Source organism: Bos taurus, chromosome 3 (assembly GCF_002263795.3).
Source record: "Bos taurus isolate L1 Dominette 01449 registration number 42190680 breed Hereford chromosome 3, ARS-UCD2.0, whole genome shotgun sequence".
In the NCBI taxonomy this organism is placed as follows: domain Eukaryota; kingdom Metazoa; phylum Chordata; class Mammalia; order Artiodactyla; family Bovidae; genus Bos; species Bos taurus.
This window is the reverse complement of record NC_037330.1, coordinates 112,233,046-112,252,721: the sequence shown is the minus strand read 5'-3', so window position 1 is coordinate 112,252,721 and position 19,676 is coordinate 112,233,046. Positions and strand designations below refer to the sequence as shown.

At 45.2% G+C, this 19,676-nt stretch overlaps 1 protein-coding gene across 1 annotated transcript in view; it reads right to left on the bottom strand.

Annotated features, from left to right (window-relative positions):
- Positions 1-19,676, bottom strand: part of CSMD2 (CUB and Sushi multiple domains 2) — a 689,877-nt gene that overhangs the window by 41,083 nt on the left and 629,118 nt on the right. The window contains exons 52-55 of the mRNA XM_015467054.3: positions 18,043-18,216; positions 15,730-15,903; positions 7,941-8,114; positions 4,802-4,990 (exon numbers count right to left, since the gene is read on the bottom strand). Coding sequence (XP_015322540.1) covers positions 4,802-4,990; positions 7,941-8,114; positions 15,730-15,903; positions 18,043-18,216 — 711 coding nt within the window. The remainder of the gene's footprint in view (positions 1-4,801; positions 4,991-7,940; positions 8,115-15,729; positions 15,904-18,042; positions 18,217-19,676) is intronic.

Genomic DNA, 19,676 nt, shown 5'->3' with positions numbered 1-19,676 from the left:
CCTTCCTGTCCATCACCAACTCTCAGAATTTACCCAAACTCATGTCCATTGAGTCAGTGATGCCATCCAACCACCTCATCCTCTCTTGTCCCCTTCTCCTCCCACCTTCAATCTTTCCCAGCATCAGGGTCTTTTCAAATGAGTCTGTTCTTCACATCAGGTGGTCAAAGTATTGGAGTTTCAGCACCCCACCCCCCATACACCAATAATCTGACCTATTTACAGTGATGAAAGAAAAGACTTTCAACCATGAACTCTATATCCAGCAAAACTATCATTCAAACATGAAAGGGAATTTAAAATATTTCCAGAAAAACACAAACTGAGAGACTGTGTCAGTAGCAAACCCAGAAAGAAATTCTAAATGATAAAGAAATTCTAAAGTAAGTCTTTTAGGCTTGAAATGAAAGAACTTGAAGCCATGTGAAGAAATAAAGAATACTGGAAAAGGTAACCACACAAGTAAATACACAATATAGCATAAGCATACTTTTTGTCTGTAACTCTATTTTCTTCCTGCTTGAGAAACTGCATAAAGCAATAACTGGAAACCTTTGTTGATAAGCATACAATGTATAAAGATGTAATGTGTATAACAATAACAACACAAAGGATATAGAGGTAATGGAGCTATATAAGGACAATGTTTTTGTATACAATTGAAATTCAGTTGGTATTAATCCAAACTATGCTGCTATACTTTGCACCTCATGCGAAGAACTGACTCACTGGAAAAGACCCTGATGCTGGGAGAGATTGGGGGCAGGAGGAGAAGGGGACGCCAGAGGATGAGATGGCTGGATGGCATCACCGACTCGATGGATGTGAGTCTGAGTGAACTCCGGGAGATGGTGATGGACAGGGAGGCCTGGCGTGCTGCGATTCATGGGGTCACAGAGAGTCGGACACGACTGAGTGACTGAACTGAACTGAACTGATGCTTCTATAAGTTAAGATGTTAATTGTAATTTCCAGAGTAACTATTCAGTTCAGTTCAGTTCAGTCTCTCAGTCGTGTCCGACTCTCTGTGACCCCATGAATCGCAGCATACCAGGCCTCCCTGTCCATCACCAACTCCCGGAATCCAAATAATTTAAAAAACATACACAGTCAAAGAAACAACAATCATTTAAAATGGTACACTAAAAAAATCTATTTAATGCAAAAGAAGCCAGCAAGAGAATAGAGGACCAATAAAAAAGACATGATACATAGGAAACAAATAGCAAAATGGAATATATAAAACCTACCTTATCAATCACCACATTAAATGTGGATTAAACATGTGAAAGGCAGATATTAGCAAAGTGGAAAAAAAACATGATTCAAGTATATTCTGTCTACAAACGATGCACTTCAGAGCCGATGACACAAACAGACTGAGAATAAAAAGGTGGCAAAAAGATATATTATGGATATAATAACCAAAACATAACTGGAGTGGTTATCCTAATTTCTAACATAGTAGCCTTTAAGACAAAAACTGTGACTAGGCACAAGAAGAACATTCTATAGTATAAAAAGAAATTTTATCAAGAGGATACACAACTATAAACATATATGCATCTAATAACATAGCCCCAAAATATCTGAAGCAGAAACTAACAGAACTAAAGGGAGAAACAGACAAATCAGCAATAACAGCAGGAGTTCCCAACACCCCACTTTAAATCATGGTTAGAACAACCAGAATATACTATAAACCAACTAGACCTAACCATCATCTGCAGGGCACTCTGCCCAACAGGAGAAGAATAAACACTCTTCTCAAGTGCACACGAAACGTTATCTAGAAGAAAGTGAAAGTGCAAGTCGCCCAGTCGTGTCCCACTCTTTGTGACCCCATGGACTATACAGTCCGTGGAATTCTCCAGGCTGGAATACTGGAGTGGGTAGCCTTTCCCTTCTCCAGGAGACCTTCCCAACCCAGGGATTGAAGCCAGGTCTCCTGCATTACAGGCGGATTCTTTACCAGCTGAGCTATGAGGGAAGCCTCATCTATTTAGGGTAGACCATATGTTAATCCATAAAATAAATCTCCATAAACTTTAAAAGACTGAAATCATATCAAGTGCATTCTGTAAGCAAAATGCTATGAAACAAGAAATCAACAAAAGAAGGAAATGTGAAAAATTCACGGGTATATGGAAATTAAACAACACTCTCCTAAATAATCAGTAAGTCAAAGAATAAATCAGGGGAGTGATTAAAAAATACTTTGAGGTGAAAAAAAAATGAAAAAATAGCATACCAAAACTTAGGAGACACAGTGAAACAGTGCTTGGAGGGAAATTTATAATTGTAAATGCCTACATTAAAAAGAAGAAAAATCTAAACTTCCCCTCTGATAAACTAGAAAAAGAGAGCAAAATATACCCAAAGCAAATAGAAGAAAAGAAATTAAAAAGGCTAATGCAAAGATCAACAAAATAGAGAAACAATAGAGAAAATAAACAAAATCAAAAGTTGGTCCTTTGACAAGATCAAGAAAATTGACAAATGTGTCTAGTCTGATGTGTGTGTGTATGTATGAGAGAGAGAGAGAAAGTGACAGAGAGGGAGGGGGAGAGAGAGAGAGAGAGAGAGATACAGCGATGGGAAAAGAATCAAATTCTAAAATCCGGAATGAAAGTGGAGATGTTACTACCAACTGAATTTACAAAAACAAAAAGCATCATAGGAGAATATGATGAATATGAACGGTTATATACCAATAAATTAGATAAACTAAACAAAATGGAAAAATTTCTAGAAACACACAAACTGCCAAAACCAACTCAAGAAGAAATGGAATATCTGAAAAGAATTATATCAAATAAATAGAATCAGTCAATAACAAAAAACTTTTAACAAAGAATAGTCCAGGGCCAGATGATTTTACTGATGAATTCTATGAAAATTTTGAAGAAGAAATAATACCAGGAATAGTTCTGAAACTATTCCTAAAAATAGAGGAAAAGGGAAAATTGCCAACTCATTCCATGAGGTCAGCATTGCCCTGACACCAAAGCCAAAGATATCATAAGGAAAGAAAACTACAGACCAATATTCCTTATGAATTCAGTTGCAAACATCCTCAACAAAAATACTAGCAAACCAAATCCAGTAGCACATTAAAATGAATTTTACCGTGACCAAATGTGATTTGTTCGAAGAACACAAGAGTTGTTCAACACATGAAAATCAATCAATGTAATACACCATACTAATAGAATGAGGGGGGAAAAAGCACCACATGATCATCTCAATAGATGTAGAAAAATCATTTAAAAAATTCCAACAGCCTTTCATGGGAAAACTGTCCAACAAATTAGGAGTAGAAGGGAATCTCCTCAATCTGATAAAGGAAATCTGCAAAAATCCCACAGCTAACATCAGGCTTAATGGTGAAAGAGTGAAAGCTTTTCTCCAAAGGCTATTTTTATTTGTTTTCTCAAATACAAGAATCTCAGCTGCCACTGCTGCACACAGGTGGCGGTCCGTTTCCAACCCCAGATGATTTTTCAGTCATGAATGGGGCTGCATGGCCAGGGTGGGGTCCTCAGACAAGGGAACTATGGGCAGGTGAGTAGGTGAACCAGCCTCCTATCATACCTAGAGGCACAGGGGCATAAGGAGATGGAGTCATTCCGACTGAGTGGCCAAAGTATGTATGAGCCACCACAGATAGGTGGACTGCAGAATGGCCCAACTCAATACACATCAGCCCCTCTGGACTGCACCTTCACCTCTGCTGTTAGGAAGACAGGAGAGAGAGCAACCCCCAGGGCTCATGGTTAGTAACAAGATGCGGGAGCAGGGGCCTAAGGAACTGTTTTTTCTTCTGGATGTGAGGCTAGCAACCCGATGTCAGGATTCTTAGTGCCTCCCTCATCCTTTTTTTCCCTACATATTGGCCCTGTATTTTTCCCCAATATCTTTTAAAGCAGTTATTGTTTATTGAGCAGCGACCGAGTAGGCACTTTTAATGGGTGTTCTCATTTAATTCTCTAATAATCCTATGGAACAGGCATTAGCATCATTGATATAGACAAAGAAACGGAGGCTCTCAAATCACACAGCTTGTTTAGGGGCAGAGCCAAAATTCAAATCCAGGTCTGTCTGCCTCCAGGGTCTGTTGCATTTCTGCTTCAGTCCTTTAAAAAGGGGGGTTCATGTGATGTCTTTCTGGAAAATGTCTTTCTGGAGGCAGTAAAATGGGAGACAGGTTTCCACTACGCAGCCAGGACCCCCAAAGGAAGGGAGCCTTGGGGACTGAAGGGGTTGCTGACAGCATTAGAGAGGAAAGGGAGTAAGCCTGTAGCCAGGAGAGAGACTGAGAATCAGTGGGGCATCTAACCCAACGTATTAGATGCTCAGTCGTGTCAGCCTCTTTGCGACCCTATGGACCGTAGCTCACCAGGCTTATCTGTCCATGGAATTCTCCAGGCAAGCATACTGGAGTGGGTTGCCATTCTCTTCTCCAGGGGATCTTCCAGACTCAGTGATCAAACCCAGGTCTCTTGCATTGCAGGCAGATTCTTCACTGTCTGAGCCACCAGGGATGGAAAGAGTTGGACACCACTGAGCGCACACACACACACACACACACGCACACACACACACACACACGCACACACACACACGCACGCACACACAAAACTAACCAACAGGAGCCCAAGATGGGCTCTGACATCCAGAGAGCAGTCTGAGTGACCATCACTGTGACCACACACACACACACACAGGAGGCTGTCCTCTGACATGGACCATCCTGCCAGTGTGCTCGGGTGATCACTGCGAGTAAATGACGTGTACTTACAGAGACACTGGGGGCGGGGGCGATCCCATGTGCCGTCTCCCTGGCAGCTGAGCACTGGGGTGCCCAGGAGGTAGAATCCGTGGGTGCACTGGTAAGACACAGTTGTGCCGTAGCTGAACCTGTGCGGGCCGCTGGCGTGGATCTGACGAACGCTGTTTTCTTGGTGCCCAGGATCTGTACAGTTGATGACTGCAATAGAACAGGATGATTAGACGCAGAGACCTGGATGTGAGGATTTTTTTTTTAATGCTTTTAAATGGGAATTCAGAAGTCCAAACAGGAATGTATTCCCAGTAGAGCAAAATTTCCAGACCAAGAGAGGCTACACAAAGCAGATCCTCCTGGGAAGCTAAGCTGGTCCTGAGGCTGCTGTACTCCCCTCCCCTTGGCCACCTGGATAAGGGATTCATCCTTCTGTGTCTAGCTAGACATCAACCCCTACAGAAGCCTCCCCACCTCCTCCCAGACTGGTTAAGCTCTCCCTCCTTGGTGGTCCTGGCATAAGCCTCTATTGCTTGATGGTGTGTCAAAGTTCTATTGATATGAATCCCTTGAGGGCAGGAATGCCCCCCGTCTGTGAACCCATCCCCAGCACAGTGTGTCTCCCACAGCGGAGCTGTGGAAAGGGGATGGGCTTCTCTAGAAACTGTTTTAATCACTTTTATGAGTATTTCCAGGGGAGAGTAATCCTCGGGGATCAATTTGACTTTTAAATGCTGAAATGGTTCCAAAGCAGCTTATCAAAATCAGAGTAAGTTTTGTGAACAATACTGTTCACAACACATGATGTGAACTTGGACTTTCAAAACACTTTCATATCCATTATTAACCTGAACCTCATATGAGTCGTATGAGGCAGGCAGGGTCAGTACTTGAAACTTTTGATAAGCTTTTAAAGTGTGAGCTATTTTTAACTTCTGAGAACCCTCTCTGAGGCTAAGAGAGGTTGCAGTCACAAAACAGGTAAGCTGCATTCATTCATTCATGCTGTTTACTGTGATATACTGAGTGTCAAGCATCGTGCTGGGCAGTAAGGATATGACAGAATTTACAGTCTGGAGTAGGGTTTCTCTGCCTTGGCACTGTGGATATTTTGGGCTGATAATTATTTATGGTGGGGGCAGTCCTGTAGGATGTAGGATGTTTAACAGTGTCTCTGGCCTCTGGCCACTAGATGCCAATAGAAACTCTCCAGTTGTGACAACCAAAGACATCTTTTGACATCTGTCCCCCGTGGGAATAGGGGAACAGGAAAATCATACCCAGTTAAGAACTGCTGGTCTAGAGAGAAAGGGACAAACCAGCAATGATACTGTTTGGTAAGTGCTCTGATGGGGCAGCAGAGAATGTTCTGGAAGCACAAAGCAGAGCCTCTAGCCCAGTGCATGGGGCAGGGCAAGAAAGTCTCCCCAGAAGGAGCAACCTTTAGGCTGGCTCTTGATGACTGGGTAGAAGTCACCCGGACAAAGAAATGGTGGGAGGGGACACAGAAGAATGCATTTGAGGAAGCTGTGTCTGGGGCCCCGAGGGGCTTACAGGCACAGGGCACCTGTGAGGAAACAAAAGAGGCTCAGTGTGGCTGGGACCCAAGGCAGAGGTGAGGCTGGGGGCCAAGCAAGTGGTGAAGAATGAGGCTGGACTGGAGGCTGCGCCAGGTCCCATGGGCCTGTAAACCAGCCAAGGAGACTATTATTATCCTAAGGGCAGTGGGAAGTCTTGGGAGGTGTTTCCAACAGGGAGTGACTTGATCAGATTTGTGTTTTTGGCAGGACATTCCGTCAGGAGAATGAGCTGGGGTGGGGGTGGGGAGCAGGACCAGAGGCCACGATTTCTAAGATTTTACCCCAGTCTTCTGTTTTCCAAGACCAGCACCCTGGGAAGGGGCTGGGGTTTGGGGAGCTGAAGTTAAAGGACAGAACATGTCTGGGAGAGACAGCACAGTTCTTGAGGAGAGGGGATCATGGGATAAACATAGCCCAAAGCATCAGTCTCAACTCCCTCCTTCCTGGAGAGGTGATGGAAGCCCGGCACAACACAAGGTCCTGGCAATTTCCCCTGCATTCCCTGGATTCTTCTCTCATTCACAATGGCACCTTGAAGTGTTGAGCGGAACATTATTTTAAGGTTAGTTGTGAAGGTATCTTGATGGATTCTAAAGCATCATTTGAAAAATTTGGTCCTTTAATATCAATTACAAATAAATCGTGACACACTGCACAGCCAATCGCCATGTACCCTCAACACTGGAGGAGGAGCCATCACTCGAGGGAGTCTAAGCCCTCACCCCTTACAGCAGGTCACAGGTCACACCAGGGCAGGGATTGCTCCTGTTCAGCCAGTCTGACCCTCCGTTCAAACCTCAGCGAGCTTGCCAGGCCACTCGCGGGCAGAGGCAGACGGCCCCAAGGCCCCTCATTGCTGGGTGTGTGCATGTGTGCTTCATTGCCAAGTTGTGTCCAATCTGGACTGCAGCCTGCCGGGTTCCTCGGTCCATGGGATTCTCCAGACAAGAATACTGGAGTGGGTTGCCATTTCCTCCTCCAGGGAATCTTCCAGATCCAAAGAGCGAACCCGCATTTCCTGCATCTCCTGCTTTGGCAGGCAGATTCTTTACCACTGAGCCCCCTGGGAAGCCCTTCATTGCAGTGAGAAGCCTGTAAAAGCTTCAGGAGCTATTTCCTAAAATAGTCTGGGTGGGACTGGGATATCCTCCATGTCAGGTCTGCCTCTTGAGTCTTTAGTTTCTTCTCTTCTCCTCCTCTTCATCCCAACCCCTAGATTCTGCTTTATGTCTCATTTCAACCCTTCCTTTTTTTTTTTTTTCATTAAGAATGGGGCTCTATATGATAATGATGAACCATCGGTTCTATGAAATGTAAACAAAAGACTGCTTTCCATTTCTGTTTTGAAAGATGAAACATCCTTCGCTTTCTTTCTATAACCAGTGAAGAATTTTGACATGGCTCTATCTGGGGGGAGAGAAATGCTCCATCTGTGACCCTTCTCTGCCCCGAGTTTTCCCTATTTGAGTTAACGTAGCACCATGACAGAATCCCCTGACTTCCGCTCGTGGGTCACAGACCACAGGTGGGAGTGGTACTCGGGGTCGGGTGTGGGGGGGCGAGGAAGGGCGGCTCACTTCGACAGGTGGGCAGCACGTCACTCCACTGCCCGCTGGCCAGGCACTGGGATCGAGCAGCCCCCTCAGCCACATAGCCCGGGTTGCAAACAAACTTGACCACGTCGTTGAGGTTGAACTGGCTGCCCTGGGTGAGGCCGTTGATCGGGTTGCCTGGGTGTCCACAGGTAATTGCTGCAATCGAAACAGACGAGCGGTCAGCCCTCCTGTTGTTCCCCATCCCGTCTGTCCTCTCCTCACATGGCCTCTCTCAGGCCCAGCAGCGAAGCACAGCCCTAGGTCTGACTTTAGTTTCTTTTGCTACAAAACTCTGTTTTTGTCAAGTCAGCATGGGGACAGTCCCTTTTCCTTGAAGGCGTGTCCACAGCGTGGACTGCTTGAGAGAAGTCATTCAAGGGCGTATCATCCTTCTCCTTTGCCCAGGCAGCTGGTCCTGCCTCAGTTCCTCTCCCTGATCTCTTTGGCTACTCATCTCCATTCTTTGCCAGATACCCTGGTGACTACCCTTCCGAGGAGTCAGACCAGCCTAAGTTCCTGGGCCAGTCTTGATGGAGCCAGAGTCAGCACAAACCACGCCTGTGGGGAGGGACTGGTCACCCCAACAGACCAGCGGGCATCGGAGTTCTTAGGCGGGCACAGTCCCTCCCCTACTCCATGTGAAGGCAGTTCAGCTCATGGACTTCCTGGCCTCTCCCTGTGCTCTCTTCTCTATCCTGCCTGCGGTAACTGGAGGCGGCCCCTCTGTGCAGTTTGGGAAGGATGAAGGCTCAGCCCTGCCTTCCTCCTCTTAGGATGGGCAGCCTGCAGGCAACGAAGTTCCCCCCACCCCTCCAGCAGAGGCAGGTTCTCCCCTGCCTTCCCCTCCCTCTACAATGGAGTCACGCCCAATCCAGGGCAGTGCTGCTCTGACTGTGTGTGAATCCACCCCTCCTGGGGTTTATTTAGCAAGTTCCATTTGGCTCTCACTTTAAGCTACGGCTCCAACTGAAACTTTATCAGGAATAAAGGTGGTATTTTGGTGTCCACCCATGACTCTGTTTCGCCGTGTAACTTGTTCAGCCCTGGGCAAGGAAGGGGGAGAACGCTTTGGTGCTTACAGGGCTCAGGCTCACCTCCTCCTCTCAGGAGTGGAGTTCACGCCACAGAGGCACTGGTCTCTTCGACTTTTCTTAACGTACTGAACAAGGTCCTGCCCCAGAGCCTTGGACTAGCTTCCTCTCGGCTGAAACATTCCTTGGCCTCTGCCCTCATATCCTCAGGTCTCCCCTCAAATGCCACCATAGCAGCGAGACTTGCCATTACAGCCAGATAAATAGCCGCCCAGCACCGCCGAACCTTCTTGCCCGGCTTGCTTTTCTGTACAGCATTTCGCCCACTCTGAGCGCACTTCCTTACTCATTGCTAGTCTTTCTCCACCTAAATAGAAGCTCCCTGGGGCAGGGACTCTATCCCCTTCCTTGCTGTATCTTCTGTGTCTGGACCGGTGCCTGACATACAGGAAGTCGTTCAGTTGCTAAGTTGTGTCCAGCTCTTTTGTGAACCCATGGACTGTAGTTGTCCAGGCTCCAACTACATGGGATTTCCCAAGTAAGAATATTGCCAAGAAGTCCATGGGATTTCCCAGGCAAGAATATTGAAGTGGGTTGCCATTTCACTCTCCAGGGGATCTTCCAGACTCAGGGATCAAACTTGTGTCTCCTGCATTGGCAGGTGGATTCGTTACCACTGAGCCACCAGGGACATACAGGAAGACCTTGATAAGTAATTGCAGAGTGAAAAAAAAAATGCAGAGTGGACTAACAAATGAGTGAGTCATGAATGGATAGATGTCTGGCTTTGGTTCTATTTACTACCTGCCTGGTACCTAGTCTCTTTGGGTTGAAATCCGACTTGATGCTTTTGAGGCCTCCCCCTTGGTTCTGGGTTTTCAGCTGTGAGAGGCTGAGGAACCATGAGGAATGCTTTCTTATCCCAACACTTGGATTTATGAGGACCCCACCCCAAACCCGGGGCTTCTCAGATGGCTTAGTGGTAAAGAATCCTTCTGCCAATGCAGGAGATGCATAAGATGCATGTTCGATCCCTGGGTCGGGAAGATCCCCTAGAGGAGGAAATGGCAACCCACTCCAGTATTCTTGCCTCAAAAACCCCTTGGATGTAGGAGTGTGGCAGGCTACAGTCCCTGGGGTCGCAAAGAGTTGGATACAGCTTAGCAACTAAACAACAACACCCCAAACCCAAATGGTATGGATGGAGGTCAGGGAACAAGAGTAAGTAGGACCCAGATCTTGCTGGTAGTAAGTAGGACCCAGACCTCTGCTGTCTCTCTGGGCCAGTTCTCTTTTATAAATCTCAACAGTAGTATCCTTGACTCTAGCAGAGTCTTGACTCTGGGCAGAGCAGGGGACAGGCTGTTAATGGGCTACAGGGGTTCAGTACAGCCTGGCATGGTGGGATGAGAATGGATGAGGAGGTCAGCAGACTAGATTTACAACTCAGCTGTGTCCTTTCCTTAGTTTGGACACCTCACTCTGAGCTTCAGTTCCTATATCTGTAAAGTAAGAATTTCAATATACATGGAACAGGGTGGCTTTGAAAACAGATCCATACTTTTGCACTTCATTAAATATTTACTGGATGCCTTCTAAGTGCAAGGCACACTAGTATGCATATTGATGAAACGCGAGGAGCTCAGGAGCTCATTTCTCAGCCTAGCAGGAGAGCAGGCAGGGGTGCAGACTGTCACATCACTGTGGCTGGTGCTGAAGCAGGCTTCCGGGATGGGCACCTACCCTCCACCCAGGAGGGAGTGGTTAAGGAGGGTCCCCAGAGAATGTGACATACCCTCAGCTGGGTCTCAAGGCTGAGCAGGATTTTCCAAGTCAGTGAAGTGGTGAGAGAGTGGAGGGAAGCTAATTATATGCAAAATATGGGATGTTTCTGATCAGCTTGGGAGAAGATGCATTGTTCTCACCAGACTTACAAAGGGTCACGACCTGCCTCCCCAAAGGCTAAAATACCACTTGTATAAAGTTAGAGGAGAGGGCTGAGGGCTAAACCTTTGGGAGCAGTAACAGCTTTTGAATTGCAGCTTGACTGAAATGCCAGCACAGGACATAGAGGGGTGGTCAGCAAAATTCACAGGAGGTGGGAGTGTCACAGGCCCATGGGGACAGTTCATGACTTATCAGATGTCCCAGGGAGCTCTGTTTCTCTGGAGAGCCCTGATGGACTCAGACACAAGGGGAGAAGGGGAATACACCGATGGGAAAGAAAGGAGGGGTCCTGCTGGGCTGGGGCTCTTAACTAGACCTTGAACACATGCGCCAGCAGACCCAGATTTCCTGAGGGCCGAGATCAAGGCGCATTCAACTCATCTTTATGCACAACACCATACACGCGCCTGGCACAAAGTAGGTGCTAAGGAAAGGTCTGCTGGATTCGGTCTTACAGGCCAAGGTAAACTAACAGAAAAAGAAGGTGCACAGTTCAGAGGAGAGAACTGAAAACAGACTAAGCTCATGAAGAAGGCAGAAGGGAAAGTGATCCAGAGACTCATGGAGAGATTAGCTTGGGCTTGGAGAGACTTCTCGATAGGAGGTAAGGGTCAAGGGTGAAGGTGGAGAAGGACAGATGGACGTGTGGGAGGGGAAGCAGGAAGCGGAAGGGGTTATTGTCTGAGGGCTTCTGTTCTCTCTGCACAGTAGAAAGTGAGATTATATCATTAGCTAAGAATTATGGGGGTCTACATGCTTTATTGCACTTAATCCTTACAAGCCCATGCAGTAGGCATCATCATTATCCTTTTAGGAAAAGAGAGGTTCAGAGGGGCCTGGGGACTTGTCCAAGGGGCACAGTTTCTAAGTGACCCATCTGAGTTCTGAACCTGGCTTCTCTGCTTTTAGGCCATCCTCACTATGTATTCTAACTATCTGCTGAAAATATAGCAAATGTGTCTCTGAGTAGGGGGACTATTGGTCTTCAGGAAGTAGGTGAGATTATGAAACAGCCGTGTGGGCAATAGACAAGGTCGCTGACTGAGGAAGTGGAGACAGGCAGCTAGAAAGTTCTGAGTCTGGTTGATATTGTAAACCTTGAATGCATAGGTGATGGCATCTAACGTGGTACCTGCCACCGAGCAATTGCTTGTAAGTATCCTCTTACTCTTGCCTTCCTACCCCAGGTACTTCTTAAATCTCTGTGCTTCAGGAGAGAATGGAACTTGGTACAAAAGATCTTGGATTCAGTGATGTAGCAGGGCGGTGGTACATCACCCACCACACCACCATTACCGTCCTCTTCACAATAGCAACAGCAGCATCTGACCATTTCACATGTATTCTCTTATTTAATCCTCGCAATAGTCTGTGAGGTACCTGCTTTTCATAAGTGAGGAAACAAACCTAGTGAGATAAACTACCTCATCTAACATCACGCAGCAACATGCTATGTCGTGGTAGACCTGGAACTGGAGCCCAGGCAAGCTAGGTCCAGGGTGCAAGTGTCCACCTGCTTGACTCTGCTGCCTTTCTGTATGGACCAGGCGTAAAATTAAGTATCTTAGGTTCGGCAGACATCTTCCATGAATTCAGAATCCAGCATTCTCTATAACTTGTAACTCAAACCTTTTCACATGTGTAATGTGCCAATTTCTTGAAGGCATCTGAATTTTCATTTCCTGGATAAAACCAAATATATTTTGTTCAGAGACATCTACAAAACTGATTAAATGTAGATAGGTCTTGCTTTCTGTAAACCTAGTACTTAAGAAGCTATTAAGACTAATTTTCATGCATTGTTTATTAAGTCTCACTATTTCATTACGCCATCTCATATAGGGAAAGCCAAGTGAAGAAGAATTAAAAACAAAAGCCTGCCTTACAAAAATTAAGACCAAAACACTGTACTTTACATAAAGGCTCACTTTATGGAACTTTAGAAAGTGAAAAGTTTTCCAAATTACTTCCAGGCTAATTAGAATAACAGTGGCCATCTAAATCCAAAAATGCAGACTAGTAAGAAGAAACAAAACCATAGCAAGCCCAGGCCTGCAGCATAACTAGAAGACAGAGAATGCTATAAACTTTAAATTACATGTAAGTAGAAAAACAAACACTAAACCTGGGCAGAACTATTTCTCATGCTTCTGTTGCAAGGCTTAGCAGAGAGCAAGGCTGTATGGAAAAGAGATGAGAGGAGCAGAGGAATACTGATCCAAAGTCACTGCTAGAAAGAGAAAGCCCATCTTAAAGGTGAACATATTGAAAAATGACCCTGGTATGTCAGTGCACTAACTATAGGAAAGAACATAAATGTTTACAACCTTTTCTGAACACCAATACCAAAAGAAATGGAAAAAAGAGCAAAGCAAAGCAGAAAAGAAAAGCAGAGAAAAAAAAATTGTGTATGATATTTTATACATAATAATTAAACAAAATTAAAGCCAAACATATAAATAACAATATATGTGAATGAATTTGACTAACCTATTAAGAGAAAAGGATTTTCAAATGGACTCAGAAGGCAAGGTCCAACTCTATGATATATACGAGAGGCCCATCTAATTTGAGTGATTCAGAAAGGCTAAAATAAAGGGATGGTTAAAGGCCTACCAGGGAAATGGGAGAAGGATGATAGTAAGGAGTGTAAGCCTAATGGTATTAGGTACAGTACAGTTCACACTAGAAAATATTAAAGTGATAATGAAGACATTTTTAAAGGCTAAACCCACAATTTTCAGTGTAACAGTTATGAATATCTATATGCCAAGTAACATGGCAATTATCCTTATGTAACACAAACTATGGGAAATACAAGGAAAAGTAAATAGAAGAACAGTAATATGAAGCCAGGCTTCAACAGTATGTGAACTATGGCTTCAACAGTATGTGAACTGTGAACTTCCAGATGTTTAAGCTGGATTTAGAAAAGGCAGAGGAACCAGAGATCAAATTGCCAACATCTGTTGGATCATCAAAAAAGCAAGAGAGTTCCAGAAAAACATAGACTTCTGCTTTATTAACTATGCCAAACCTACTGTGTGGATCACAACAAACTGGAAAATTCTGAAAGAGATGGGAATATCTAACCACCTTACCTGCCTCCTGAGAAATCTGTATGCAGGTCAAGAAGCAACAGTTAAAACCAGACATGGAACAATAGACTGGTTCCAAATCAGAAAAGGAATACGTCAAGGAGTACGTGATATTGTCACCCTGCTTAATAAACTTGTATGCAGAGTACATCATGTGAAATGCTGGGCTAGATGAAGCAAAAGCTGGGATAAAGACTTCTGGGAGAAATATCAATAACCTCGAATATGCAGATGATAACCACCCTTATGGCAGAAAGTGAAGAACTAAAGAGTCTCTTGACGAAAGTGAAAGATGGGAGTGAAAAAGTTGGCTTAAAACTCAACATTCAGAAACCTAAGATCATGGCATCCAGTCCCATCATTTCATGGCAAATAGATGGGGAAAAATTGGGAACAGTGACAGACTTTATTTTTCTGGGCTCCAAAATCACTGCAGATGGTGATTGCAGCCATGAAACTTGCTTGCTCCTAGGAAGAAAAGCTATGACCAACCTAGATAGCATATTAAAAAGCAGAGACATTACTTTGCCAACAAAGGTCCACCTAGTCAGAGCTATGGTTTTTCCAGTGGTCATGTATGGATGTGAGAGCTGGACCATAAAAAAGCTGAAGAATTGATGCTTTCGAACTGTGGTGTTGGAGAAGACTCTTGAGAGTCCTTTGGACTGCAAGAAGATCCAATCAGTCCATCCTAAAGGAAATCAGTCCTAAATATTCACCTGAAGGACTGATGCTGAAGCTGAAACTCCAATACTTTGGCCACTCATTGGAAAAGACCCTGATGTTGGGAAAGATTGAAGGTGGGGAGGAGAAGGGGACGACAGAGGATGAGATAGTTGGATGGCATCTCCGACGCGATGGGCATGAGTTAGAGCAGGCTCTGGGAGTTGGTGATGGACAGGGAAGCCTGGCGTGCTGCAGTCCATGGGGTCACAAAGAGTCAGACACGACTGAGCGACTGAACTGACTGAATAATATGAAACTTTAAAACACACCTCTTAGAACAAAACAGGTCAAGTAGAAAAAAATAAGTAAGCAAACATTAAGACATGAACAACAAAATCAATAAGGCATATCTTATGATTATATATAAAACTTTACACACTAATGCACATGGAACAGTCATAACAATTGATCAGATATTAGGTCATAAAGGAAGCATCAGTAAATTCCATGAAGCAGAAATATTGTATACAGTGCAATAAATTAGAAATGAATACCAAAGTAAAAGTCAAAACACCCTTCCATCTGGAAATAAAAACCACACACTTTTATTTAAAGAAACTTCTAAGTGAAAGCGGAAATTAATATCAAAAGGAGAGAATTTCTGAGACATAATAAAACACTCATTTTTATAATCTGTGTGATATAATTAGAGCAGTGATCAGAAGAAATTTTATAGCCTTGCATACTTATATCCATAATAATCAATAAAAATAAAAGACTGAAAATAAACGAACAAGATTTCTAATTCACAAGCAAAAAAGTGAACCAAAAAGTTAATTGCAAGGAAGAAAATAATAGAGGTGGAAGTAATAATGATGCATAAAGCTGAAAACATAGATGTTAATGATTGTCTTTGAAAAACATGAACAAAATACAGAAAATCCTCCAGTTAACCTAATAGAGACAATGCAAGGGGAAGTCCATTTTGCACCTGAGCTGGTGACTAGGGAGAGTGGGTACCATACTTACGCACACAGAAAGGGGTCTTGCCCGACCAGTGATGATCCTGCTGGCAGATGCGCACGGACATGCCGATGAGGCGGAAGCCAGCATTGCACTGGTACACCACGCTGCCCCGGTAGCTGAAGTTCTCCCCGTTGATGTGCCCGTTGACGATGGGCTCAGGGGTCCCGCAGTGTCCGGCTTTGGTGAGATGTGGGAAGAGAGAGTAAATTGCACGGGAGCATACAGAAAATGAGGGGAGGCTTGGTCGGGGGAGGGGGAGTCAGGCACGATGGGGAAAAGGACCACGTTTTTCCCTCCTCCCCCTGACAGTGGCATCCAGGAGTGACTTCAGGAATCCTAGACATGATAGAAATAGTGTTGAAGATTAAAAGTGAAAAGTGAAAGTTGCTCAGTTGTGTCGGACTCTTTGCAACCCCATGGGCCATACAGTCCATGGCATTCTCCAGGCCAGAATACTGGAGCATTTTCCCTTTCTCTTCTCCAGGGGATCTTTCCAACCCAGGAATCAAACCCAGGTCTTTCACACTGCAGGCAGATTCTTTACCAGCTGAGCCACAAGGGAAGCCTAAGAATACTGGAGTGGGTAGCCTATCCCTTCTCCAGTGTATCTTCCTGCCCCAGGAATCGAACTGGGGTCTCCTGCACTGCAGGCAGATTCTTTACCAACTGAGCTACCAGGGAAGATTTGGCAATCTCACATCCCAAGTATGCATATAGCTGATTCACACTGTTGTACAGCAGAAAGACAATATTGTAAAGCAGTTATACTCCAATTAAAAAAATTTTTTTAAGCCCAGAAAAGAGCTGGACATTAAAAACAAATCCCAAGGTTGCACTCTAAATAGATGGCCGTCTTGAACTTTAGTTACTGGGTCTGTTCATGGGTGAAAAATGATCACTCTTATGGCCCTGCCTCTGGGATCACCCCCTCTTTTTTTCATCAACCAGCATTTCTAGAGCATCTACTGTACGGAGGGCACTATGGCCTACACTAAGGCACTCAAAGCTTGATTGTGTTGAAAATTACCAAGTGAGGACAGGTGGCTTGGTTAAATTCATCCTTCTTTCTCCTTGAGTGGCAAGGAACACAGACAATATAAACCTAGCTGAGTTATTTTCAGTAAATGGGATTTGGGTGGAGTATATTCCTAGTGTTTCCACTAGCGTTTGTTTGGTTCTGTGTAGACATAACTCATGCCTGTGTCTCTAACAGAGTCCTGAGATAGAGGGAGGGCGTTCACTTCACACAGAGCTGTTCACTTGAGAACAGACCATCCAATCTATGTTGCTGGGTCTGTGTAGCTGGGACCCTCCTTTGGCTTTGCAGGATCCAGAAAGTAGTAAGAGAAGAGACAACTTTAGCATCTAAGGTTGAGGCAGGGAATGGACTGCCCATGGGAGAAATGGCAACTTTGACTTTTGTAAGCTGGTAAGTTTTTATGCTTTTGTCCAAATTGACGTATTTTTGTCATGAAATGAGCTAATGGCAAAAAATACTTATATATTATATAATATAGCACATATAACATTGTATTTTTGTAAAATATTTATATATGTAAAATGTGCTGTGCGTGTAGTCGCTCAGTCATGTCTGACTCTTTGTGACCCCATGGATTGTAGTCCGCCAGACTCCTCTGTCCATGGGATTCTCCTGGCAAGAATACTGGAGTGGGTTGCCATTTTCTTCTCCAAAAATTTGCTAATATATAATATAAATGGTATTTTAGATGTGTTGCAGGGATGTGTCTCTGTAAGTTTCCCTGGATGTAAAGACTGGAATTTCACCCATCATACAGAGCCTCTAAGTATCTTTTTTACTTAGATACTAAGGGAGTATCTTTTTTGATCAGAATGAAAGCCCCTCAGTGGTTTGTCTCATCAGACCTGAAGTTCTTCTCATTCTTTTGGATGCTCCAAGGGAAGCTAGTTCAACATTTTGGTTGTGGTAAATAGTATCTGAGTCATTTGAAAAGACCCTGATGCTGGAAAAGACTGAGGGCAGGAGGAGAAGGGGACGATAGAGGATGAGATGGTTGGATGGCATCACCAACTCAATGGACATGAGTTTGGATAGACTCTGAGAGGTGGCGATGGACAGGGGAGTCTGGCGTGCTGTGGTTCATGGGGTTGCAAAGAGTCAGACACGACTGAGTGACTGAACTGAACTGATAAACCCAATAGCTAGAGTTTAGATTAAGCATTTTATGACCATAGGTAAAATAGTACTGTTCAAAAATTGGGATTCAGCTTTGGAAAGACCTAACTTGTACTGGAGAGGGAAAAATGGACAGGAGAGGCCCCGGGGTGGTCACTTACCCAGGCAGCGGACTTCAGAGCCACTCCAGAGCCCGTTGGCCATGCACTCCCGCACCCTGGAGCCCACCAGCGTGTACCCGGAGTTGCAGGAGAAGATGGCTGTTGCCCCATAGACAGACAGGGTTCCGATGCGATGCCCATTGGGCGGGACGGGGAGCTCTCCACAGGAGATGACTACAAAGACCACAGAATGCTCAGGAAGCCAGTCCCGAGAGACGGGTCATGTGCTGCGTCTCATTAGCAAGAATAGTGACAAAAGGAAGATGGGTTCAACCTACTCTAACAGGACTCATGACCAGAATGTGGGTCACCATGGTGACTGCTGTGCTGTTACACTGCACCCAAGATTCTCAACAGGGCTGTCACCAGAAGCACCCCCTGAGGAGCTTTTAAAATGTCCAGATCTGTGGTGCGCTCCTCGGTGTCCAGCGCGGGCAGCGGGCGCTCCCCCTGTCCTCTCTGCTGAGCCGAGCAGCAGCCTCACAGTCCTGCTCCACAGAGCGCTGCAGACACCACTGGCTGCACTGAGACCTAAGCCCCTGCTTGTAATGAAGCCGGCCCGCGCTTGTGACCTCTACTCGGTCAGAGTACACGGCCGAGTCTGCGCTTGGGCGAACAAAGGCCACAGTGTCTCGCGTCATGGGTGTTGGGAAGATTCCACTCCTCACACCCAGTCTCAAAGATGCCCTTGAGCACTGACAAGTGATGTCCTTCCGTCCCTTCACAAACATTTACTTCCTCTAACACACCCTTCTGACTGAGTAAATAGCATCAGTATATCCCTATGGGTGGGCGCTGTGCTGACCCACTCAGAGCCCCCTTGAGGACTGAAGGGCTTCTTTCCCCAGATTGTAGCTGCTGGCAAACATCCATTTGTTGTGAGCCCTCTTCAGATGGCCTTGGTTAAAGAGTCCTCACATCTAAGGTCATGCTCTCTTCCTTGGGCAGCTGGAACCCAGGGTTTGGTAAGTGTGGAGGTATAAAGCCCCCTGCCTTAACTTGTGGCAATTCTGAAGGGCTGCCCAGATTCAGAGCTCTTAGCTGGGTCAGCTGAAGCATCACCATCATCATCAGAGGCCACCTTCTCCATCTCCTCAGTCCTACTTCCTCCCCTCCCCTTCCCATTCCTTTCCTCTTCCCCTCTCCTCCTTCCCTCTCCTTCCCTTCCTCAGATGGTGATCCCAAGAGCACTGCCTAACAAATCTCCATCTTAGAGTCGCTTCCCAGAGACTGTGACCTCTGAAACTATCTCAAAGAACCAAAGAAAAGCAAGGCACAATGGAGAAGGAGACACAGGCACACTTAGGTGCACACTTAGGCACACTTGCACTCTGTTCATTCCCCCTACACACACTTCCATTATAGGTCTCATCACACTTTGGTATCCTTGCTTCTTTATTTGTCTGCCTCTCCAGTAGACTCTAAGCTCCTGGTGGGCAGGAACCACAAGCTTTTATCCTCATACCTCTATACTACCTGGCATGAAGGTTGAATAAATGAATTAGTGGATGCTCACCTGGACAGAGGCAGCTTTTTAATAAGATGACAAGATGCTGAGAAGTGCTTCCTTAAAGGAGTAGGCCTCTCCCCAGCTCCTGGTTCTAGGTGAGTGTTCAAAAAGAGGTTCACTGCAA